General features: G+C 42.8%; 1 protein-coding gene across 4 annotated transcripts; it reads right to left on the bottom strand.

The window, feature by feature from the left end:
• Positions 1-3799: 3799 nt before the first annotated feature.
• il1rl2 (interleukin 1 receptor-like 2) lies at positions 3800-26656 on the bottom strand. Of its 4 annotated transcripts, none has more exons than XM_076998424.1 (12): positions 26499-26656; positions 25965-26104; positions 12430-12512; positions 12290-12329; positions 11720-11897; positions 10028-10181; positions 9779-9844; positions 9497-9629; positions 9250-9392; positions 8776-8919; positions 6338-6487; positions 3800-6158 (listed from the first exon to the last, which is right to left on the bottom strand). In XM_076998424.1, exons 4-12 carry the CDS (start codon positions 12292-12294, stop codon positions 5740-5742), a joined length of 1392 nt encoding a protein of 463 aa, XP_076854539.1. In that variant the 5' UTR covers positions 12295-12329; positions 12430-12512; positions 25965-26104; positions 26499-26656; the 3' UTR covers positions 3800-5739. The 4 variants fall into 4 exon arrangements, with proteins under 4 accessions (XP_076854539.1, XP_076854538.1, XP_076854536.1 ...); XM_076998423.1 differs by adding an exon at positions 26200-26288 and having other exon boundaries at positions 12290-12512; positions 26499-26650; XM_076998421.1 differs by having other exon boundaries at positions 12290-12512.
• Between the last annotated feature and the right edge of the window lie 252 nt (positions 26657-26908).

The following is a 26908-nucleotide window of genomic DNA, read 5'->3' on the forward strand; positions in this document are numbered from 1 at the left end:
ACAGCGAGGATCACGTTTTTTGACTCCAGTGCATTATTACCACCGGCCTGCTCTTCTGGGTGAGAAGCTGACAACGACACCCCCCTCATGTCCTGGATTACAGACTATCTGACCGGCAGACCTCACTACATGTGCCTGCAGCACGCTGTGTTGGACAGAGTGATAAGCAACACCGGGGAACTGTCCTCTGTCCCTTCCTCTTCACCCTCTACACCACACACTTCAGCTACCGGACTGAGACCTGACACCTTCAGAAATGTTCTGATGACTCAGCGATAGTTTAATGTATCAGCGGGTGATGAGGATGAGTACACATGGTGCGAGCTGAACCATCTACAGCTTTAATGAAGGAGCTGGTGGTGGATCTAAGATGGAACAAGGTACCCTTGACCCCTGTGTCCATCAGTGGGGTCACCGTGGACACTGTCGAGGACTACAAATACCTGGGAGTGTACATAGACAATAAACTGGACTGGAGTAAAAACACTGAAACTCTCTACATAAAGGGCCAAAGTCATCTCTACTTTTTGAGGCGTCTGAGTTCTTTCAACATCTGCAGGACAATGCTCAGGACTTTTCATGAGTCTGTGGTGGCGAGTGCTATCCTTTATGCTGTTGCATGCTGGGGCAGTAGGCTGAAGGTGGCAGATGCCAACAGCCAAATTGATGCGTAAGGCCGGTGATGTTGTGGGCGTAGAGCTGGACTTGCTGACCACAGTGACTGAGAGGAGGATGTTGTCTAAGCTGAAGTCCATCATGGACAATGTCTCCCACCCGCTGTTCCACACACTGGCAAGACAAAGGAGCACGTAGGTGTGTGTGTGTGTGTGTGTGTGCTTTATGTGCAGGTGCTTCTTCCTGGCGGTGGATCGTGGTTTTCCTGGACCTTGTGGGGGTCTCCACCTGGCAGGAGCCCCCTTATGTTGTGGGGTGACTGGGGCCTGGTCTTAAAGAGTCCCTCCCTAGAGGGCTGGGCCCCCCGGATGTCCTCCAGTCGCCACCAGGAGGAGCCCGCGAGTCAGACCACAGGCTAATCAGCGGTGATGGCATGCACCTGTCATCCTGTGTTTATTAGGATGACAGACGCAGTGCCTCACCGCTGAGTTGTCTGCTTCATGTCGTCAACCTCAAGCCCGTTTTTGCTATTGTCTGTTCTCGGTGTCTCGCCTCCCTGCCTTTTGCTCGTTTCAGTTATTCTGTTTATTACTCTGTCTTGTTTGAGTCCTTACCTCCTGCGCCGCTCCCTGGCCTCTCTCAAGTTTTCCTCCCGCTGTTATTCTTCCTGTCCGTTTGGTTTTTGGGAAGGTTTTTTTGTTCCTCGTGGCGTTTTCCAGCCAGCCAGCTACCTCCCCTGGCGTCCTTTGTTTCTCTTTGGTTTTCTGTTTGTTACACGTTGAGTATTTCCGCGATTGTTTTCTGTTTCCCCCCGTTATACACGTTGAGTATTTTCGTGATTACTTTCATTTCTCCCTCGGCGTCGGCACTGAAAACACAGCGCAAACTGTTTTCTCGAGTGTGTACTATTGTTCAGTGCACGGACAAGGCGCTTGGGTCCGCCATCTTAAAACATCCACGGGGGTTCCGTCTCCTACATCTCCCGCTCTGACATGGTCAACTCGATGTCAGCGTCATTGACTGTATATACAGTCAATGGTCCGCGTCCAATACCGGAGTGGCTGCCTCCGAACTAGAGGTCTGCACTCCCGCGGGTCCCGTCACAATATCTTGCGGCCCGGGACAGAAATTAATTGTTATTGACGGGAGTTAAATTAGGGCAGTCATGGCCTGGTGGTTAGGGAACTGGTCTTGTGACCGGAGGGTCATGGGTTCGATCCCCAGGCCTGATGCCATGACTGAGGTGCCCCTGAGCAAGGCCCTTAACCCTCAATTGCTTACTTGTATAAAAAATGAGATAAAAATGTAAGTCGCTCTGAATAAGGGCGTCTGCCAAATGCCGTAAATGTAATTAGTCCAGGCGATGCGGGAGTGAGACCTCATATACATGTAGAAAAATCCCGCAAATTAATAAATAGTCTAGAAAATTATAATAACAATGCAATGATTTCCATACTAAAACAACAATACTAAAACAACTAATCATTCAGTAAGTAAGCAATAAACTAATTCAAAATATTGGCTAAGCAACTGATCACGTGAACATGAAGTGTGCGTCATTTTGATACCGAAATGGCAGAGACTGTAGACGGTCAACCAGTTTCAGCTGTGGAAAATTCAATTAAAACATGCGAATACACCAGAATTAAGCCAACTACAGGAAGGTCTGATGTATGGAAGTCATATTTCATTGTAATTAATGGAGATGGAAATCGTCTACCATTTGCTTGTTGTGATAGATGTCAGAAAGTGTTGGTGTACGTCACCTGACGGCATGTGTTTGGACTGTGGTAAGAAATGGGACAGCGCGATCCATCGCTATATTGCTGTTTTAATAAATACATAAATTTCAAATTTCAAGAGTATTTCAAGTACTAAATTTAATTAATTCAATTCATATTAGTATTGCCGACAGGGCCGACAGAAATGTGTATGTGGCGGGCAAACGATTTTTTTTGGCCGGAGCGGGATTTAAAAAGCAGTCCCGCACAGACCTCTACTCCGAACCTCCCATGTCTGGGGAGCGATGGCTGGGATTCACCAGCAGGTGGCGCCTGTTCCTTCTGTAGTGCTCTCCTTGCGCTGTCTCCACTATGTAAGGTCTAGGAGGGGAGCTTGTGCCTTGGACAACAGCCGGAGTTGTCCATTGTTTCTGTACATCCAGTTTCATGAGCACTGAGTCCCCCGAGTTCAGTAGTGGCAAGTTTCGTACTCCGTTGTAATAATATGCTTGCCTTTGTTTGGCCGTAACATCGGCTTGTTGGATTTTGTCCATGTTGGGCCATTCCGGTTTCAAATTATCCTGCAGGATGGGTAAAGTTGTCCTGATTTTCCTGCCCATTAACAGTTCGGCTGGACTGAATCCCGTAGAAGAGTTGGGTGTGGCCCTGTATATCATCAGAGCAAGGAGGGGATCGTCCTTTGCGATCTGGACAGCCCTCTTTGCATGGCCATTGCTTTGAGGGAAATGAGGACTTGAAGTGATGTGAGCAAAGTCATAGTCTTCACAAAACATCCTCATCTCGGCAGAAACCAGCTGTGGACCATTATCACTCACTAACACCTCTGGAATTCCATAGCGTGCGAAGGTTGTCTTTAACCTGGAGACAACCTGGCTGCTAGTAACAGTGGGTAAATGTAAGACCTCTAAAAATCTAGAAAAGTAATCAGAAATAACCAGGTAGTTCTACTTCTTAAACTCACACAGGTCTACTGCTACTTTTTGCCATGGCCTCGATGGTAGCTCAGTTGGAAGTAAAGGCTCCTTGTGCATGTTCCTATTTTCTACACAAAACTAGCACTGCTGCACTTTGTTAACGATGTCCTGTCTCATGACGGGGGCACATGATTATACCTGTTTGGTGTAATCAATCCCCTGATAATAATCATAGAAAATCCCTGACTTTGTATATTGTGCTTTGTGCAGAGAATGAAAGAATTGATTTAAGCCAACGGGTGGTCACACCAAATATTGATTTGATTTTGACTTCACTTTTGTTTGTTCACTTTACATTTTGTTAAGTGACTAAAAAAAACTCTTAGTACTTAGTGGTTTTTGAAAGCGTACTTGTTTGTGTTGCCTTTAAGTTTTACAGACTTTTTGACATTATCACAAAGTTAATAGTATAAACTAGTTACTGTCTTGACTGTGTAAACAGATGACATCCTTACAGCAGAACCAGACCAGGGTTTCTATTTAACATTTTATTAGAAACAGATGAGGCATTTGACAAAGTAAAATGGAAGTTCTTATCCCACTAACAATAAAATTCATATTTACATACATGGATAGAAAAGTATTTAACAAATATCAACAATATGTAATAATTTTATACAGTTCTCACATCTAACTGACCATAGGCCATGGGACTAAACAAATATCTTGAATATATATACAATATAGGTGTCAAACTCGAGGCCTGTCGGCCATTTCTGGTCTACGGAAAGAGTGAAAAGAGCCTTTGAAAACCGATGGTTGAGTAAATTGTGGCGTGGTGTTCATAGCGCGAGTTGGTTAGGAGAAGGATGCTGGCTTGGCCAGTCACCATGGACTTAACTGACTTGATCAGTCGCCGCATCACCAGGACAAGAGAGACTTTTTTTCTGTGCAGAGACTTGCTGCAGTAGTCCCCAGGACACACACACACACACACACACACACACACACACCTGTGTAGGCTCTCTTGGTACGGTGTGCCTGTGTTTGTCATGCTGTTGCTGTTATTTGTGTTTGTAATCATTGTAGCCACTCTCATTGTTCCCCGGCCTCCTGTCTCATGTCTCTTGTTTTCCCCTCGTTAGTGTGTATATTTAAACTGTCGTGCTTTGCCCTCCACTGAATTGTCGTTTGTATTGTCCACTTGTTGATAAATGTTCTGCGTTTGTACTACAATCTCTGCTTTCCCTCCCTCACTCACCATGACAATATAATATTGGTAGGCAAAAAGAAAAAAAAAACACTTTGTGCAAAAATGTAACCAACGATAAGGCAAGGCCCTATGACAACCTTATTCAAATAACTTAAAAATGTATAAAAAAAGGGAAAAAAAACTAAGATGAACATATCAAATATGTCTACATGACTACTGCAAACAAGTAAAGGTCTGAAAAGCACAACTTGTATATTTGCTGTTTTAGTTTGAAAACTAAACATGTAGAGAACCAGCTGGTATTTGTGTCCTATTTTGTTCTGTCATAATATAAAATTAATAATAGAATATGCACTCCCATAGGTTTTAAATTAATAATAGAATATACACTCCCATAGGTTTTAAATTAATAATAGAATATGCACTCCCATAGGTTTTAAATTAATAATAGAATATGCACTCCCATAGGTTTTAAATTAATAATAGAATATGCACTCCCATAGGTTTTAAATTAATAATAGAATATACACTCCCATAGGTTTTAAATTAATAATAGAATATACACTCCCATAGGTTTTAAAAGTGTGGAGAAAAGCTAAACATATAGCAGAATATCTGACAGGCTTGACGTTTAACCAAACGATGAATTCTGATTTGTGAAATGACATTCAGGTGATGACACCTCAATATAGTTAGTTACCTAATTTAGGCAATTGTTTGCTAGGAACTGAATCCTGAGAGACCCACACACAGCATGTCACCCACACACAGCATGTCACATTTACATGATGGTCTAGCAGCGCTGTGTTGATGAGCACAATTTGTATTACTTTAGTTGTAGTTTGCATGTCACTGTACACTGTACAACTTCGTGTTCAAGTTGTCTGATGGACGATTCTGACAGGAGGTTTCAGTTTTAAAGTTCATAATGAGTCATATTTCAAAGGTCTGGTTACTTGGCCAGTGTTGTAGAACAGTCAACAGAGCAATATTGTCATGTAGCCGTTCCACCCATTTAAGTTGTAAAGCTACATATAATTTCCCCTTTTACACTTTACATGCAGCATTTGGCAGTCACATTATTCTTTACACACTGGATTAAAGTTGGCAAACCTGACAGTATACATAAAACAGACCTAGCCTGCGCAGATTAAAAGAATCCATAATAATATTAAAACATCCAACAAATATTGTATAAATACATAGGTGTATATACCTATAAAGTACATACACCCTTAGAAATAACATATGCCCTTTAGACTGCAGTAGCCAGTTTGATTTTCTGCACTGGTGCCATTCGGTAACGTAACTGTTTCCAGAATGTTCCATTAGGCTTGGTGCTGTAGTGTTGCCTCCACCTGATTATGCCCTGAGTGCGGCTGATGTAGCGTAGTGACTCGGGGAGTGAAGCTTCATCCACCTCCCCCTCCACCTGCACCAAGATGACCTGCAAACCTCCTTTAACCAGCGCGTCATACACACCTACCCAGCGCTCATAAGGGCCCCAGCTCATGCCCTTCATTTCACTTAGATCCCCGAGATCTGGAAAAGTAGTTTCAGCAGGTAAAAGTCTGACTGTGGTACTATCTGGAGGCTTCCTGAAGGTCTGAGACGTAAGAACAATGATTAGCCGCCGACTCTTGCTGACCATCTCAGCAATGATGTCGTGAACAGCTGGGAAAAGAAGCATATGATTCTGTAATAAAACTACGCCAGTCCTTTCTGTGTAAAGGACGTTGGCTCAAAATGATCATGCCATATAAATGAAAACAATTACTGCTGTTTTTATTGGCATCTAGGAAAAGCCCAATAAAGTGTTTTTAAAAATTCAGTATGACTGACTATATGTGTACCTGCACCTGGTAGTTCATCACGACCACTAATGAACAGTCTGTAGCCAAGATCCTCCTCTAGCACCTTGGGAAGAACTTGCAGAGTGAATGTTCTGGCTGAAGACGTCTCATCATGGGGGTAACTCACATAGGCATCATACAGCTTGCCATCTGTACATTTAAAAATTGGAAAAAACATATAATAAAAAATTATTTATAAGCATGGTTTTCTTGCAAGTCCAAAAATGCCCACATGGGTTTTGGCACATTATTTTAGTACGTTTTACAGGATTGGTTTGCATGTCTCTACCCTCTCTACAGTTATTGCTACCAGCCTTCAACCATTTAAACAGAACAATGTCCTTTTTAAACCAAGCAAACATTTCCCATAATTGATCACTACTGTGCTACTTTTGAATGTAAAAAAGTTTAAATAATTTATTTAAACGCATGGACTATTAAATGTAAAACCAGTGCATTCACATATGAACACATAGTGTGAATATACTAACCTTGTTTTTTGAAATTTTATTCGGCATTAAAAATTTATATCTAAACATTTTGATGTTTATATGATGTATATATACATCATAGATACCCAGTGATGAAGCAACAGTCACAGGCAGAGCTGTTTGCTTTAGAGTCCCTCAATGATGGAAGTCTTCCAGCTCCAATCTGAGATTCAGACAAAGCTCCAATCTTTAAACCTACGCTTAATCAAGCCTTCAGGTGATGTACTACATATGAGGGGGGGGGGGGGTCCCATCCTAAGATGCCTTGAGAGTTTTTCCTTGCCATTTCCACGCCTGAATTGGGGATCTGGACTCATGCATCTGGACTCATGCATATAAATAAAAGTGACTTGACAGACATTCTTCTGTAGCAGCTGTTCAGCAGCAAAACCCAATTAACCCGTTTCACTGTTTTTAACGGCCTTTATAAGCATCCTGAATACCTACAGTATATGTTATGTGGGTGAGCTTCCTACAGGCAGTTCTATTAAGAACATGAATAGATCTTGGGGAAATGCAGTCTTGAGAAAGGAAGGCAGAAGAATCCCAATGGCGGGGAAAAGTCTACACACTCGAGAAAACTCAAGGTGGGAGAAGATTTCAAGAGCAGTTCAAGAGGCTCTCAGAGTCACTACTCTTTAGAGTAGTAATCTAGAGCAGAGTAGACTATATAGTATAGTGTCATTCATTACCAGAACTCTGATACAATTCAAACCAAGTATGATCTTGTGAGTCTTAAGTGAAGTACAGGCGTAGTTAACTGCTCCTTCAGCACAGCCCTGTGTCTCCTTCTGGTGGTCAAAGATGGCTTAGAAAATAGAGTTTAAATACATACAGAAAAATATGTGGCTGAGAATGAGAGTCCTTTCTTTTCTCACTTGTCAAGAACAGTCACATAGAAAATGAAATCAGAGTGTGATTCTTATCAACACGCACGGCGTGTGCATGCTGCCTGTTATAGTTACTCCAGATTGTGTCTTGTTTTTTTGTTATATTTTTTGCATTTATTTACATTTATTTATTTTTACATTTAGATACATTACTTAGAGAAGCTGTGCCCTCTTGAAACATGTTGATAGACAGAGTTTTGGTTTGCTTTTTTGCTGGGGAAGTACTTATTTTGCGGAAACTGCTGGCTAATAAAATGGACGAGTTAACTGCATTAGCCAGGGGTCAGAAGGAGTATGGGGAGTGTAGTTTAATGTGCTTTTCGGAGACATGACTACACAGAGACATTCCAGACAACAATGTATCCATCGATGGGTTTCACACTGTTAGGGCCAGTCGGGATCACACTTTTAGCGATATTAGTTAACAACCGCTTGTGTAATCCTGGTCATATTACCATTAAAGAATGTTCCTGTTACCCGGACAGTCAGATTTTGGCTGTTGAACTTGGACCATATTCCCTACCATGAGAGTTTTCATGTTATTATCGTGGCTGCTTAAGTCTCCCTTTGGCTAACACGATGTCGACATGTGACGTCACTCAACCATAGCACGTCTCCAAAATCAACTTGTGACATCGCGGAACGTGAGCAGATGGTCTGAGGACACTTATGAGACACCGCAGGACTGTTTTGAGGTTACAGACTGGTCAACACTCTGTCCTGGTTGGAACAGCTGGAGAGGACATTGATGGGTATCATGGATTACATTAACCTTTGTGTGGACTGGTAAACGCTACCACAGCCACTTTAGAGTACTGTGTGTACATATATACAGTACATGTATATATTTTTTTCCTTTCTTATCAGAGTGTGTATTTTTTGTTTTGTATTTTTATTTTATACATAAATGGTTGCTACTGAGACATCTGCAGTTTCCCTCTGGGATCAATAAAGTATTTCTGATTCCGATTTCAAATAACTAAATGACCTACAAACACCAATGACAATTTAAGAGCTATAGGGAGAGCTCACTGACTCAGTGATTTCAATCACTCACCATCGTGTCTTTGCAAACAAGGGCTGAAGTTCCTGTAAGCCAACACCAGGTCCACCTTAAAAAGATGCAAGATCAGGAAACACAGTGCTAGAACCATAACACCAGCAAGCAGGGCCAGTCCACCATACAGATAGCTTTCACTGGCTGTTAGGAAAGACAAATTAACATGAATGATTAATGATTAGACATAACATCTAATGTATCAGAATGCATCCTAATCAGAACATCAAAGTAAATGGGTTTGAACTAAAAGCTTTAATGAGATAAATGGCAGAGCAATAAGACATATAGGATTCTTCTTATATCCTCTGGGATTGTGATTACATTTGACACATTATAACATTGATACTTTTACACAACATATTGCTGTATCTGCATTCCTGTTTATGCAGGAGAAAAAACAAATCTGACGTTATTGTTCTGGACTGGAGAACAGTCATGTACATGCAGCATGAATGTATTTGAATAAAATACCTGGGTAAAGTACAACTGTGCCATTGTCAATGCCATTAGGGTTCATGGCAACACATGTAAAGGGGATATGTAGAAATTCAGCTTGAACGGTCAAAGAAAGATTACTATGGCAACTGACTATGTCATTGTCCTCAAAATCACACCTGAAATCAATCAAACAAATATCTGAAAACTGAAAAACAGCATTACTTCAATTCTGATGTAATTAGTTTCATAAAGGATCTATACCACACATTTTCATACTAACTTAGAGGAGGAAACACTGAGTTGTGGGAAGGTTTGTTGGTCAACATGACTGTTGTTCATTAGCCAGTAAACCATCGTTTCATCCTGATCCTTCATCTGTATAATCACTCTGCAGTTTAAATGATATCTTAAACCTGGAGCAAGAAACACATGTGTGGACACATAAAACACATGTACAAACAGAAGTGGTGCCATAAAAGTGTAAATAACGTTAACCTCAAATAATTAACATAATTCATAGACACACATACACTTGGGCCCTTGGGTTAGTGCTGTTACTCACCAAGTTTTACAATTTGTTTTACAACACCTTTTGGACTGACCACAATAGGTTTCTGTGGAGTTGGACCTGTTCATACACCAACAATGATGATAAATGACATTTATTTTAATTATTCATTGCAAAAACATATGAAATGATTTTTGGATTAAACTGATTGCTCTAGGTTTTGCCAGTAATATCGTGAAATCTCTCAGCCCTGTTCCTCAATTCAACTAGAATAACATGTATGATGTTTGTGTGTGTGTTTACCAGGGTCAGTGACAAACACTTGAATGGTCTTGGCTGCAGTGTAAATGTATCCTGCATAAGTGAAGTTAGTTAAGCAGGTGTATTTTCCACTGTCACTCTTAGAAATGTTCCTGAGGCGGAGAATGAGTCCGTTCTTGTGAAGTGGGTTACATCCCTAGTCAAGAGTTGAAAGAAAACAGGACATACATGACATGACATCTATGTGAACATGAGAGAAATGATGCATATATGCAAAATTAAATATCCATCCATCCATTTTATATGGATTTTTATACAGTTAGGTTCATATTTATTTGGACAGAGGACATTTGTTTCTGTACATTACCACAATGAATTTAACAATTCAGACTTAAAGTTAAGGTTAAAGATTTTGAGCTTTAATTCAGTGGGTTGAACAAAAGAATGTATAAAAAGTCAGAAACTAAAGCATTTGTTAAACATAATCCCTTAATTTCAGGGCCTCAAAAGTAATTGGGCAAATTAAATTATTGTAAACAAAATGTAGATTTCTAAAACCCTTTGTTGGCAATGACAGCCTGAAGTCTTGAACTCATGGACATCACCAGACTGTTTCATCTTAATGGACACCACCAGACTGTGATTTTTCTTAATGAACATCACCACTGTGTTTTTTTCTTCATGGACATCACCAGACTGTGTTTCCTTCTTCTTAATGGACATCAGCAGACACTGTGTTTCTTCTTCATGGACATCACCAGACTGTGTGTCGTCTTCATGGACATCACCAGACTGTGTTTCCTTCTTCTTAATGGACATCACCAGACTGTGTTTCTTCTTAATGGACATACCAGACACTGTGTTTCTTCTAAATGCTCTGCCTTTACTGCAGAGGTTTACAGTTGCTGTTTGTTTGTGGGCCTTTCTGTCTGAAGTTTAGTCTTTAACAAGTGAAATGCTCACTTGGGTTGAGATCAGTTGGGTTGTTATTCTACAACTGTGCTGGCTTTTTTAGATGTTCTTAACAATCCAATCTAGCCTTTTTATTTTTGAGCTTATTACTTGCACTGTGCAGTGAACCCTCTGTATTTACTTTCACTCAGTCTTCTCTTTATGATAGATTTGGATATTGATACACTTCTCCTGGAGAGTGTTGTTCACTTGGTTGGCTGTTGTGAAGGGGTTGGAAGAAGGAGTTGCCCACACCTGCGCACGAATAGCCTTTGAGTCAGTTGTCCAATTACTTTTGTTCCCTTGGCACATGTTAAGGAGATGAAACTCCTAAACTCTTCATCCAGTTATAATGTGGATACCAGGGCCTGGGTGGGCCACTTTTTCAGCCCGGGAGTTTCATGTTCAAATCTGGCCCAAAATTATTTTTCCCTCCCAATCGGCCCAAACTAGAGATTGACATGAGCCGGCCCATCAGGAATCCTCCCGAATCTCCGGATTAGCCACTCCGGCTCTGCTGGATACACTCAAATGAAAGCTGAAAGTTGACTTTGTGTCCATGCCTATTATATAACTATAACTTGAATGTGTTTCAGTAAACAGGTAAAAAAAAAACAAAATTTGTGTCCGTGTCCAAATATATATGGGCCTAACTGTAAATATATATTTATGTTGTATAGTTTAGTTAAACTCCTACAGTTAATTTAGATGCAATTAGTTCAATTAGTTGATTTTCAAACTCAGTTAAGATGTCAGTCTTAGGATTCTAGTAGTGAATAATACCTTCCTCCATGACACTTGGAGATGTGGGTCTAACTGCATGATTCTCTCCATGTCACAGTTAATGGGCAAGTAGGAGCCTTTCTTTCCATAAAGTTCACGTCTGTTGGAGGTCACTAGTGGGCATGTCTGCTGGGTTACAGAAACTGAAAAGTGCTTCTCAAAAGGTCCATAGTCATCACTGCCATCAGAACACAGAGCAAAGTGTTTGGGTAAGTCAGTGTGCTAAGTGTGCGCAGACAGGCCATTGCACAAGAAAATGTAAAGTGAAACGAAGTTAGATTAACTGGAATTTTCAATAACAATTAGTTATTCTACAAATTATTCTATCTGAGACAGGATAGCTTGGGACAGAATTATAAGTACATGACGACAAAAGACGTGGGTAATATTGTTGCTATACCCTGTTCACATGTAACCTTATCAGCACTCAGAAATGGACTTTGTGTGAAAAGGCTCATAGAGACTAAAGTTGTTCTGGGTGTTTCTGGTTCTCCATACGCTCTTTATGAGTAACTTCAGGCTGAGATCCTGTGGGAGAGACTACTATGTAAGTGTGTAATATGCTCATACCTCATAACACAAGAGTAGTTCCCACTGTGCGATGGCTGTGCTGGAAGGAACCACAGTGATTGGTTTATAAGCCTGATTCCTGCAGGCAAACTTTCTGGAAGCAAACTCTGGTTCTGGTTCTGCTCATGGCTCCAACTCACTACGTTCTCTCCGCTCCACTGGTCACACTGGAGTGAGAACACATGACCCACGGTGATCTCCAGGTGTTTTACCCTTTGGTTTGCTGAAAAGTAGAGTTACCGTATGTTATGAATACAGTACAACTGTATACTGTTCTAAAACCAGTTTTACACTTATCTAGTAATTGTGCTGTACAGTTCTGGACTCAATGATAAGAACAACAAAATAAAGTTTACCCAGTGTAATACTTCAGGTGCAACATCCATAGAAGTAGAAGCACCAATCTACCCCAGTAGATCAGATCAGATCAGATCAGATCAGATCTAATCTAATCTAATCTAATCTAATCTAATCTAATCTAATCTAATCTAATCTAATCTAATCTAATCTAATCTAATCTAATCTAATCTAATCTAATCTAATCTAATCTAATCCCAGTGGATCTGTCCTGTCCTGGAATGACCTTGGAGCTGGTAGCATGAATGCTCTGCGCACTTTTGTGATAGAGTTTATGCTAATGTATGTTTCTGCACCATAACTGCAATTAGACACTGTATTCCATTTTACACTGACCTGAATTTAAGGTTAAACCAATACATTGAAATCTACAGAAACCTCACTGATTAACAATGAATATGTACTATGAAGATCAAAATATAAATTGCATTTGGAAATATAATTATTAAATTTTAATAATAACCTACAATCATTCCAAACTAATAATTACAGTACTTAATTAAATGTATAAAGATATGATATGATACGCTACATCCACAGCAATTTAATGGATAGGACTGGATAGAACCTTGTTCCTCAATTCAGTTTCCCGGATGGTGAGACTGACATCACGCTGCTGAGCCAATAGAAGCGGTCCCGCTAAGCTAAGCCTCAATTCTAGCCTGGTACGGAGCAGGTTAGTTCAAACGTATATGTTGCTGTAGTAACTGAGCGAGGCTCAAGTCTAGCCTCTTTCGTGGAACCGAATTTGAGCAAAATGAGCCAGGCTTGTCTTAAAAATCCCGGCTTACTGAGTTAGCTCGCTTCGTGGAATAGCCCCCTGGTTATTGTATTATTATTATACAACATGGTGGCTTGGTGGTTAGCATGTTTGGGGTCCTGTACTGGGGTCTTGGGTTCAAGTCCCTATCTGAGTGGAGTTTCCATGTTCTTCCTGTGTTTGCGTGGGTTTCCTCCGGGATCTCCGGTTTCCTCCCACAGTCCAAAGACATGGAGGTTAGGTAAATTGGCAGTCCCTGATTCCCTGACAAATTCTCCCTGAGTGTGTCTTTGTCCCTTCATGTCCAATAAGAAGCAGTTGTCTGAGTGTGTGTTTGTATGCCCAGTGGTGGATGGTGCTCTGTCACTAGGGTCTGTCCTCTCTCCCCTTCCTGCACCCCATTCAGTCCCCCAGGGGGCTGTGGATCCTGGTAGAGAGTACGCTGTGTGTGACGCTGCTTCTTACCGGAGTGTGATTGGTTGTACCTGTGTTAAAATTGTAAAGCGACCTTGGGTATATAGAAAGGCGCTATATAAGTTGAACATTCATTCATTCATTATTGTGATTTGGATTAAGTCAAAGGTTTTGTGTTGTGCACTTTATTCTTTTAAAGTGTTTCATAGGTCATTTTATAGTCATTACATGTATAACCCACACATGCATTTTTGTTTTGTAATACACCCAACTCCACCTGTTTTACAGCTGTTGCAGGTAAAAGTTTTCAGCTAGATAATTTGTTATCTGGTCAGATATTTAGCGACCTAGCCATGCTGCCAGCCAACTATCTGTGGTCATGACAAACATGCAGTAAATGGGTTCTCAATTGCAGTATATTTTACCTAAGTAAAATATACTGGAAAAGAGTTTCTGTTCAATCCTAACCACCACCCAACCTATCCTACTCTACCCTAACGTTTTAATTCAGTACATTTGTTTACATTAACCACTATGGTAATATTTGGGAAATGTTGGTAATATCTGACTCTAAACAATATTTAAAATTTGCCAAATCAGACACGTGATGACAGACACTTGTTAGGCATGTCCTCCTGACCCTCTGGGGCAATTTTGGTGAATGATTTTGGCCCTTCGTGTAATATAAAACCCTAAAATACCACTTTGGTCGTTTTAGAGTTATGAGCATTTGTTTGGCCCTAGGCACCCAAAACTGCCCCATGGTCTCCCATGTAAATTTCTCAATCAGACGTCGCTTTTTCACAATTTGCACTGACAACATGTTTATCTTGTCATGAATCAGACGTTTTGTCACTCCCACAATTACGCCACTATGGAAGACTCTTCTGTCAACATTCAGGAATATGCTGAGCATGTGTTACATCAGCATGTGTGTGAATAACATCGTGCCCACCACACAAAGGAAGAGGTTTCCCAACCAGAAGCCCTGGATTAACAGTCAAGTACAACACATGCTACGTGCACGCTCATGCTACGTGCACGCTCATGCTACGTGCACGCTCTCTTGCATACAGATCAAGCAACAAGACAGAGTACAAAGCTGCGAAGCACAGACTGACGAAAGCCATCACAGCAGCCAAGAGGCAGTACAGGGAGAAACTGGATGGCTTCTACTCCACTGCTGACTCCAGGCAGATGTGGCAAGGCCTACAACACATCACGGATTACAGGACTACCACCAGCAACATCAGCTCCAGACAGCCAACCCGACGACCTAAACACCTTCTACACCCACTTCGAAACCTCCAGCACTAGCACCGGGAGGTCCACACACACACACACACACACACACACACAACCCCCCCCCCCCCCCCCCCCCCCCCCCCCCCCCCCCCCCTCTGTCAGTATCGACAGGACAGGTTTGCAGAGCTCTGAAGATCAACCCCCACAGGGCATCAGGACCAGATAACATTCCTGGGCGGGCCCTCAGAGCATGTGAGAACGAGCTGGCTAATGTATTGATCTCCATCTTCAATCTCTCTCTCAGCCAGAGCATTGTTCCCACCTGCTACAAAACAACAGTCATCGTCCCCATCCCCAAGAAGAGCCCCCCACCTGCCTGAACGACTACAGGCCAGTAGCACTCACTCCAATCATTATGAAGTGCTTTGAGAGAGTGGTGCTGGCCCACATCCAAGACGGCATACCGGACACTCTGGACCCCCTGCAGTACGCCTACAGTCACAACAGGTCCACCTGGACCCCCTGCAGTACGCCTACCATCACAACAGGTCCACCTGGACCCCCTGCAGTACGCCTACCATCACAACAGGTCCACCTGGACCCCCTGCAGTACGTCTACCATCACAACAGGTCCACCTGGACGCAGTCGCTGCTGTCCTTCATTACTGCCTCTCCCACCTGGAAAACAAAGACTCCTACATCAGGATGCTCTTTGTGGACTACAGCTCGGCCTTCAATACTGTCATCCCGCACAAACTCACCCACAAACTCTCCACACTCGGCCTGCACCCCACCCTCTATGACTGGCTTTTGGACTTCCTAACGGGCAGGCGCCAGTCTGTCAGGATTAGCAACAGGACTTCAGCCAGCATCACCTCCTACACCGGCACTCCACAGGGCTGCGTCCTCAGCCCTATTCTACACCCTGTTCACCCATGACTGTGTCGCCTCCCACAAGGACAACATATCCTGAAATTTGGAGGATGAAGAAGTTTGGGATGTCTCCTGTGATCCTCACCAACTTCTACGGTTGCGTCATTGAGAGCCTCCTGACCAGCTGCATCACCGTGTGGTACGGCAGCCTGACCGAGATGGACCGCAAATGCCTACAGAGAGTGGTGAAGACTGCAGAGAAGATCACCAATTCTCCACTGCACTCTCTGCAGAACATATACAACCACAGAGTCTGAAGGAAAGCTGCCGTCATCATCAAAGACCCCACCCACCCCCAGCACGGACTGTTCAAACCTCTGCCCTCAGGCCGGAGGTACAGTAGCATGATGTGTAAGACCTCCAGATTAAAGAACTCCTTCTTCCCCACCGCAATCAGAGTTCTGAATCAGAAATGACTCCTCACACTTCAGACTGTCCAGACATGGGCACAGAAGTGTGATGTGTAATTCCACTGATAAAGAACTCTTTCCTCAGGAATATCCTGCACCTTACTGTTCCATATTTACACCCCACTGTCACTTTACTGTAGCACATGTCTACAATCGCACTATTGCACTTTCTGCTGCAGATTATCTTGTTTCTGCCCAGGCACAACACTATACATACACTGTAATTTATACATTGTACATTTTTCACTGTAATTTATATATTGTAACCTCTCATGTTAATTTAAGAACCTCTACTATAGTAGCTTATATTTATTATTTATTTAGTGTGTATCTCTTGACTATGTATATACTATGTATATATATGTATATACATTTTTAGGTATTTGTTATGACATGGTTGGCATTCTTAGAGGGGAGAGTAAGTTTTTCATTGTATCTAAGGAAATAGATACAATGTTTCCTCTGTGCATATGACAATAAACACTTTGAACTTGAACCAAAACCAACGTCAAGGGTCCTCTATCCCCATCTCTCAGTTAAAAGCATTGAATATGTTGAATATGTCCGGAACTACGATCGTTTGTTCGGAGGGTGAAGATCAGACTAAAACAAGGCTTCTCCACTCACACACACACACACACACACACACACACACACACACACACACACACACACACACACACACACACACACACACACACACACACACACACACACATATCTCTCTCATTCTCATTCTTTCTCAATTCAGAAAGAATAATTGAAAACATTTTTGTTGTCCCAATGCTTTACTTTTAGAGTGTATATTTTATCAGTATCTTTGTACATATTTACAGTAATAATAACCTTATTTGTGAACAAGTAATATACACTTTATCTACCAGAACACAACTGAATGGTTAACATGTACAATTATCCCATTCACTGCAGAAAATAAACTTGAGTTCATCATAAATACATGCAATATTTTCTAATCATTCCTAGAATTATATTTGTGTTTTAGGAACATTTCTATTTAATCCTCCCCAAAATGGACACATAAAGTTATGACCCAAATTCACTTAAGAATCATGCTTATAGAACAGTAAATAAGACTACAGACCACAAAATGTTCTAGTTTCAATGGAACATTTTGTGGTCTGTGGAATTGGTTAACTCACTATGTAACCAATATAAACATTTTAGTGAGGTCCATACTACAGAAATGTGACTGTGATACTAGATATCCTGGTAATTACCCAAAGGCCTGGTAGCTCACATTCCAATCACATGTCTATTTTTCTTTATTCTTCTAATGTATGTTTTGTTGTTAATATTCTTAATTATTTTAAACCAACTTGTTTATATCTGTGTACCATGTTGTTGTCATGGTACCCGCCCCTGACTCAGGCGCATCTGTGTGTGTTCATGTTCATCTCTGTAAATTCATCTGTGATTCGTGTCACCAGGGGGGTATTCCAGAAAGCAGGTTTAACAAACTCTAAACTTAACCCTGAACTCTGAGTTGTCTTACCCCGATCTGACATACTCAGAGTTTTCGGTTCCAAAACGGCGGATTGGAGTTAAAGTAATCAGGGTCGCTCAACTCTGAGTTGACCCAGACAGAAGCGTGTTCACGTGTAACTACGCAGTTAAATAAGATTTATCATGGACTTAAATGCGAAAATCAGCAGAGCATCGTATTTCACACCACTGTAGCTTGAAGTATTAATGACTGCGTATGCAGAATATTTAGATATTATTAAACGTAAATGTAATACTGCGGTAGCTGCTAGAGAAAGGCAGTCAGCATGTCAAAAAATTGCCAACAGAGTTAACGTGTGAGTGAAAATTATATTTATATTATTATATTATTATATTCTCCATATTTATAATACTGTATTGAGTTTTTAAAATCATTTTTAATTTAACACTTATCAATTCCAGGTCTAATCCGAGTGGTGTGAAATGCACATGGCATCAGATAAAAATGAAGTATAAAAATATAGTACAAAGTGGTTTGGCTGTACATAACTATATCTTATTCTTAAAATATATTCTAAAATATATTTATTTACAGGAAAAATGAAATAATGAAACATAATAACAGTGAATTTGACTGTAATGTATATTAAAAGGTTACATGGTGGGGGGATGGTGGTGGTGCATGATTTAATGTGGAAAGCAGTGATTGCAGATGGAGTCTCTGACAACTCCACCATCTCTGTTGTCACCCACATGCATGTAAGGTTCCTCATCTGTGGGCATGTCAGAGATGGTAGGCTGTCGCTCTTCCTGGATGGTTGCAATGTTTTGTAATACCACATATGCCATTATTATGTGGCACGCCCTATCAGGGGTTACTCTGAGCCCCTTCAGGCACTGGAACCTGGCCTCGAGGATTCCTAGGGTCATTTAAATTCTTGCCCTGGTTTTGCTGTGGGCCTGATTGTAGCGGGACTGTGGTCCAGGTGCAGGATCTGAATAGGGAGTCATAAGGTAGGCCTATAGGACAGGCAGGGATACCCTCTGTCTCCATGAAGGAGGCCATCATAGTGTCCTATAATCACACTAGGGTTTGCAATGATTTAACTATTACACTGCATGTGAACAACTAGCAAAACTACCACAGGCCTACTCTGTTCAGATTTGTTGTACAGTGTGGAATCATACATGGATCTTGGCCATCTGGCTTCAACATTTGTGATGAGGTGGGAAGCATCACATATGATCTTGATGGGGAGAACGGTCTGTTACAATAGCTACGTTATTTTTGTTACCATTAAAGATAATTACATTATTAATTTAAAGGTTATGAAGCTTAGTACCTGTACATTAATGCTATGGATGGATTTTCTGTTTATGTAATCACCTTCATGTTCTAATGGTGCTGTAATAGGTAGCATATGTGGGTTCCATCAATGCAGCCAATCACTCTAGGAAATCCTTAAAATGTAAATAGAATGAAGTTCGTTATATATTGCCTCTCCTTTGCTTAATTTCTTTATTGTCCGTGTGAATTAAAGACAAACCAACGATGCTGTGGAATTCCTCTTTGATGTCCATAACTGGCTTAAGCCCAGGAAACACCACAAAACTGGGCACTAGTCGTTTTAATGCCAGACATACTTTTCGGACAGACCGACATACAGTAGCTTTGCTGACAGGTTCCGCATCTCCTACACTATAAAAAAAACTTCCACTAGCAAAAAAATGAAGAGCGATGTATAACAATCTGGAGAGAATTGAGGGCTGATCCGCGATGTGTAATATTTGAAATGTGATGCTTAATAATGTTATGGATGTAAGTATTGGATTGTGCTGAAAAACGATAACGTTCATTAAAAAAGAATCCGAAAATGCTTGTCTTGTTAATGTTATGTGTTGTACTTGTGTGTTGTTTGTGTTTATTTCTTTAAGTGTGCGTGTTGGTCTGCATCCTTATCCATCAATGTCTGACTACATTCCACTGAGTTTTGAACTAATAGCGCTAAGTGCCATCGTTAAAGAAATAAAACATTTTCTTGGCATCCTGTCTCACCCCTCACTGTCATGGTAGGCTGGACCATCTCCACAGGGGAGCCGCACACTTCACAACACTCCCCAGATCACAATCACCCGCCTACTAGTTCACTACTGATCACCTCTCATTATCACACCTGTCCCTCATCACTTTGACTCCCTTTTTAAGCCCACAGGTCCTGCCATACGTCACTTTGCTAGCAGGACCGGCTGCTTCTCTCCACCCCGCATGACTGCTGACTGACTGTGTTTGGGCTGCGCTGTGTCCACTATGGAGATGGACATTCAACCAGATGCAGCACTACCTCCTGTTACACTCACATTACAGTCATTTAGACTAGCTGTCTCTCTCTTCCTCATGTGGTCATCAAAACACACACAAAAACAAAGAAACCTTAGACAGCATTAGAGCCTCTTCATTAATATGAGTACCAATGCAAACCACACATTTATGCTTTCAGGAAGTAACACTAGCTGGCATCTTATATTTCATCACATGTCCGTTGAAGCTATTTTTAGAGGAAATTGCCATACATGCTGTTTCTAGTGTTATATAGGCAGAGTCCATTGACACATAGACAGTGTCCAACTGAGTAACTGTCACAGGAAAATTCATGACATTTGGTGTGGAGTGACATGTTGCAGCCACAGGTTGTGTGATTCCTGTAGACTAAATTCTACCATAACATCAGAATCTTACCACTTTTAATTTTGTAATTACAGATACAAGGGAAACATTTTTAGAGACCTCACCACACCTCAGTCCTCATGGTTATTGCTCAACGTCAAAGTTCAAAGGCCCCAAATGGCAACACTCATTCTGAAAGCAGTTCATTGGTTTCTTCAGACTTGACTTGTTTTGAAAAGCAGCTGTATGCACAGTGTAAGAATGCTGAATTTATGGTTTTTAATACTGGTTCAAACCCCATGCCTAATAAATTTTGTGTTTGACATTTTATCTCTGGATTTGAAAATGAACAAAACTAGCTCACTTTTAGCAATTACATAAAATGTTTAAATAGATTAGTATGTATATAATCATTATTCATTGATGTTACATGAAAATACATGGGATTTTATATTATGGGAGATGATTATCTGATTATTTACATATACAGAAGTTATTTTTTCAGCATAGAGAGCGTGGAATGTGGGTGTGTTCATCAGTGTTATCCATTTCACCTCTCTTGTCTCATCACCGTTGTGTTGCATGTGTCTCTTTTTAATGACTGTGTTTTTGGCTGTGTAGTGTTCATAAATAAACCATTAAAACTGGAACTCTCCCTGAGATCTGGGAGTATTTGGTTGAGAACTCCCAATATGAGGAGTTTGGACAAGTTGGCTTTGCTTCTGGCAGGATCTCACTAGTCTCACAGCCCACTGGTTCATCCCAGGGTGCCACCACGCTCACTGTCTCCTCCAGTGCCTCCTTCATGTCTCCCTCCTTTGATGAGGAGTGCATTTCTGTCTGAAGACCGTGTGGTGGAGCTGCAGGACCTGATCTAGACCTCCTCTACTCCTGGTGCCACGGTACAAACAAGCGCCAGCACAAGTCACTCCGAAGCAAAGAGAGACTCTGACGACTCCGATTCGAAGATGGAGATGGAAGAGGATACAGCGAGTTCACGTTGCTCCCCCAGCATCCAACGCACAGCTGGTGTGCAACTCCCAGCAGCCAGTATGCACTGCAGAACATTCCCACAGGACTTGCCTTGGGCTCCGGGGTTTCTGCAGGCCAGCGTCCTCAGATAGCTGCTTGTAGTTGCCTGTCTCTGTCCCTGTGTGTGCGCCCGTCACCGTGTTTGTGTCTGTCCCAGTGTGTGTCCTTGCTCCTTCCCCTTTTGTGTGTCCATGTCACGTAGGGCAACGCCCCCTCTCGTAGCTGTCACTCTGGGTTCCCTCATGTCCGTGTTCCCTGCCTGTTTGTCCCGCCCTGCTCGTTTATTTTGATGATTCCTCGTTTGTTACCACGCCCCTGTGTCATTGTCATCACCTGTCCCTAGTTTGTTTCTATGTATACAAGTCCCGTCATTCCCCAGTCGTGTCATCCGTGATTTTGTCTATCAGTTGGTTTGTTCATCCCGTCAGTACGTGCATTCGTGAGTTTACGCTGTGTTTCTGTTTTCCGTGTTGTTTTGCCTGCTCCGTGTCTCCCCGTCGTGTTTAAGTTCCCTGTCCCATTATGCCTGTGTACCTCTGTTATTCGGACTGCCCTCCTGTGATCGACCCTGCCTGGCTTTCTGACGACGAGTATGGTATTCCCTTTAATAAATCTCGCTCCTCTCAGCGATTGTGTCCGTCTCCTCGCTCCGTTGCTTCTGCAACGTTACATAATCACGGATCTAACGAGGACACAGCGAGAGAGCGAGACTCCGGTGAGTTTAGTCGCTGTAACGAGTTGTTGGCTGCTTCCGTGCAGTTTAACTCTCATGTGTTACAGCGCGAACGAGCCGGAGACAGGAATACCCCTGGCGCTGTGGGAACAAGGAAGTCTCGTCGCAGACCGAAGAAAGCGCAGTCTCTCACTACTGGCTTTCGCGGCGAGACTCCTTTTGAGCGCTGTGAGTCTGCCCTGCTTGACGAACGCCACAGGGGTGAGCAACCTGTGGTACAAGCAGCGGGCAGACGGAGGGAATGCACAGACGAGCTTTGGCTTAACCCTCGGTCGGCTCTCAATGGCTGCTGCGAGCTCCCGACGCCTCAGAGGAGGCGGAGCCATCGCAGAGAGAGCCACCGAGGGGCGTGTGTGTCTGTGTGTTCTTCCAGGCTCACCCAGGACCCTGAGGAGGAGGACCTACCGCCGCTGATCCCGCCGGCTACACATCGCGACACCCCCAAGTATTTTTTGGGGGGGAGTACAAGCCACGTCGGCTTGGCGGTCCCGCCCCCCGATGACGTCAGTATGGCGGTCCCGCCCCCCGATGACGTCAGTATGGCGGCTCCGCCCCCCGAGGACGTCGGCTTGGTGGCTCCGCCCCCCGAGGACGTCGGCTTGGTGGCTCCGCCCCCCGAGGACGTCGGCTTGGCGTACACGCCCCCCGAGGACGTCGGCTTGGCGTACACGCCCCCCGAGCGCATCTCCTCACCCCAGGTTCCTGTCCCCGCTGCCCGTCGGCAGTCCACGCCGGTTCCTGTCCCCGCGACCCTGGAGAGGTCGTCCACGCCGGTTCCTGTCCCCGCGACCCTGGAGAGGTCGTCCACGCCGGCTCCTGTTCCCGCTGCCCGCCAGCGGACCCTGCCTGTTCCCGCTGCCCGCCAGCGGACCCTGCCTGTGCCCGCTGCCCGCCAGCGGACCCTGCCTGTGCCCGCTGCCCGCCGCCCGGCTCCGCCTGTGCCCGCTGCCCGCCGCCCGGCCGCGCCTGTGTCCCCAGAGACTGTGCTGCCCTCTATTGGGCCCGGACATTATGTGCCCTCTGCTCTGCCCTGTACACCTGCCTCTGTACCCGTGTTCCCCTTGCTCCCGTGTTCTGTCCCTGGATTTGTGTTGGTCCCAGTTCCTGTGTGTGTGCCTGTTCGTGTCCTTGTACCCGTCCCTGTGTTTGCGTCTGGTCAGTTCCTCCAGGTCCCTGTCCCCGTGTCTGTTCCCCAAGTCACGACCCGCTTTGTGCCCGTGCCTGTCTCTGTGGTCCATGCTGTCTTCACCTCAGTGTTTACCTCTGCCCTGTCCCCTGGCCCCGCTCCAGTGTCTGTCCCCGGTCCTGTCCTGTCCAGCCCTGCTCCTGTGCCTCGCCCTGGCCCTATCCGGTCTCCCCGTGTCATGCCGTGTCCCAGGTCCCTCGTCCTATTTTGTCTGGTCCTGTCCCTCCGGTCTGTCCTGTGTCCGCTGTCCCGGTCCTGTCTGCCCTTGCGTGCCCCGGAGTGGCACGCTTTGAGGGGGGGTTATGTCACGTAGGGCAACGCCCCCTCTCGTAGCTGTCACTCTGGGTTCCCTCATGTCCGTGTTCCCTGCCTGTTTGTCCCGCCCTGCTCGTTTATTTTGATGATTCCTCGTTTGTTACCACGCCCCTGTGTCATTGTCATCACCTGTCCCTAGTTTGTTTCTATGTATACAAGTCCCGTCATTCCCCAGTCGTGTCATCCGTGATTTTGTCTATCAGTTGGTTTGTTCATCCCGTCAGTACGTGCATTCGTGAGTTTACGCTGTGTTTCTGTTTTCCGTGTTGTTTTGCCTGCTCCGTGTCTCCCCGTCGTGTTTAAGTTCCCTGTCCCATTATGCCTGTGTACCTCTGTTATTCGGACTGCCCTCCTGTGATCGACCCTGCCTGGCTTTCTGACGACGAGTATGGTATTCCCTTTAATAAATCTCGCTCCTCTCAGCGATTGTGTCCGTCTCCTCGCTCCGTTGCTTCTGCAACGTTACAGTCCATTTTCTAATTTCTTTTGTGTCTTAGTCTGGCCTGGGGGCTTTTGCTCCCACAGTTGTTCTGGTTGCTGTGGTCTTCTCCGGGAGTTCTGCCCCTTGGTGTGGGTGCTGCTACATCTGCCCTGACTCATCACGCTCATCTATGTTTGTGTTTACGCTTGTGTGGTGTGTGTTATTTGATCCACCTGTCTCTTGTCTCGTCAGTGTTGTGTTGTTAATGTGTGCTGTATATTTATGTGTCTGTATTTAAGTACAGTATATCAGCTAGTGGAGGTTATAGGCGATCTGAACGAGGTGGGCAAAAGTATTTAATATTAACATTTAAATTAATAACATTTTATATGAATCAAAATTGTATTGTTTTCTGTTATAAAAAGATTAATAAATATTTTGTTTGCTTTCACTTTTTGTGTTATATGCTTTACAATATGCAATATCAACTATCAATAATAATGAATCAATTCATTAATTATAAGAATAAATGATCAATATTAATATTCTTGCAAACAGTCTTCTTGCTTGTTTATGCCACTCAGATCATGCATGAATGATCAATCCCTCTCTTTGTACCACAATTACTGAATCCAGCAGCTGAGTCAAATACAGGCTCTGAGGGTTTGGGGGGGACTGAAGTGTCTGCATGCACATCAATACGTCGTTGTTCAAGTCAAGGGTGGATATTGTAGCAGTTCGAGATAAATGAATTCTGTGGCCCTAACCTTACTTTCGGCATGAGTGTCTTTTATTATTATTTTTTAAAATACGTGCGTTAAATCGCCTTTTCTTTTTATTTTTGGAAACAACTATAGAGCAAACGTGTCACACTAAAGTGTCACACTACAAGCGATTTCTAACTAGTTAACTGGCTGACTAGTTATACTCAGCAGCTATCAAGTCCTTCATATGCAGCACATTGTCAACATCACTCGTCAGTCCCGCCAAATCAGAACCACCCTCCGCATTGACAGTGATGGCGGTTAATACTGTTATTTTTTAAGAGGTTGAACCACTCTGACAGAACAAGACAAACTGGAATTTTTTTCCTATTATGTTTCTTTTGAAACATTACAGAACGTTTTTTATTCGCAGATTTATCAAATGAAATTAGCAGAAATCAGAATAGAAATCAGACCTGGTTGGCGTGTTATAGGCCTACTAAATGTTCTTGAAATACACTTTATCATGTCTTACAGCAAAAGTCACGGCAGCTGCAGAAGGTCCCGCCGTTTCACAACCGAGCTACATGTAATGCTGATATCGCCTGCGGTATTAGATTCGGTTTTTGGTTACCAGTATGAGAAAAAAAATTATTTTGTATACTACAAAACGCTTGAGCTTGAGAATCAACATAAACAGAAATAAAATATGAACGTTAGCCTATACAAACACGCCGCTGACAGGATTTCTCCTTCAGGCATTTCCACATTAAAACATACATTTAAGAATATTTTTATTAACATGTTTTAGATTAAGAAATTATTCAAAATGATTGCCTGATACAAGTTACATTACGCAAATGAATTTATTAAAGTTATTCTATTCTATTTGTTATATCTTAAGATGTAGAACAATTTCAAATCTTCGGTCTCTACTTAAAACTGCAGGCAGTCTCACCGCACCTTTACAAGTGCGGATGGGGTGAATTTAGGTACGGTTTAAAAATAATAATTTAGTAAACTACAAAAGGCTTACCTTCGGACTGTACGCAATACTTGAGAATCACCATCAACAGAAAATAAAATGTATGAAGAATCATGTTGACGGGACCTCTTCAACGCTCTTATGATGGCAGTTCCAGGTGAGTTATAACACTTAGAACATGAACTTGACACCTGGAAAATACAGATTTTCTTTGTGGTTTTACTCAGGACATTTCGACTTCAAAGCGTAACTTACTTTAAAAGAAAAGGAAGTAACAGGAACGTACCGACTTGGGTAAAGTGGGGAAACAACACCTTACACAGGAAATTCTTGAAGGACTTTCCCAAGCGCAAGGGGAAAGCTTGTACGTTCATACTGAACACACGTTGAAGCACATCAAGGTCTTAAGACTGAACGTTTAGTCTGCTGTCGTATTGTTTCCCAGTACTGAACACATTGCCTACTGCATTTAACATGTCTTCACATAATGATTTTGCACTATTGTGATCTGTACTGTACATTTCGCTGACGTAAATTATAGCACTACCAAAGAAGATATTAAAGTACTTTAAGAACGACGCTTACCTTGTACACTGAACAAGCACCACAGGTACGATGGTAACAGTAACAGAATAACGCGTAAAAATGTGACTACAGTTGCAGCGAAGGGGTTTCCGTCCGCCTGCCAGAATCTACCAACTTTCCACTGAAGAAGCGATGACGCCTTCCTCAGAATTGTGAGAAGGAAACTTGTGGTTTTCTAAAGATGTTTTACCAGTCTTAAAATGTCCTCCCACTCACATAATTTATTATTGTGTTGGGATTATTGTGTGCAGCTACAGATTAAAAAAACAACCAGATTTGGGGAGAAAGTAAACAGAGAACATATAAAACAAAACCACGCTTTTCAGTGGTTTTCTTACAGTAGCAGTCGGTTTTACATTTGCTTTGTCAGAGTATATGAATTGTAACGATGACCAACGACAACAATTTGT

This window comes from Brachyhypopomus gauderio, chromosome 3 (genome assembly GCF_052324685.1).
Source record: "Brachyhypopomus gauderio isolate BG-103 chromosome 3, BGAUD_0.2, whole genome shotgun sequence".
NCBI classification, from domain to species: domain Eukaryota; kingdom Metazoa; phylum Chordata; class Actinopteri; order Gymnotiformes; family Hypopomidae; genus Brachyhypopomus; species Brachyhypopomus gauderio.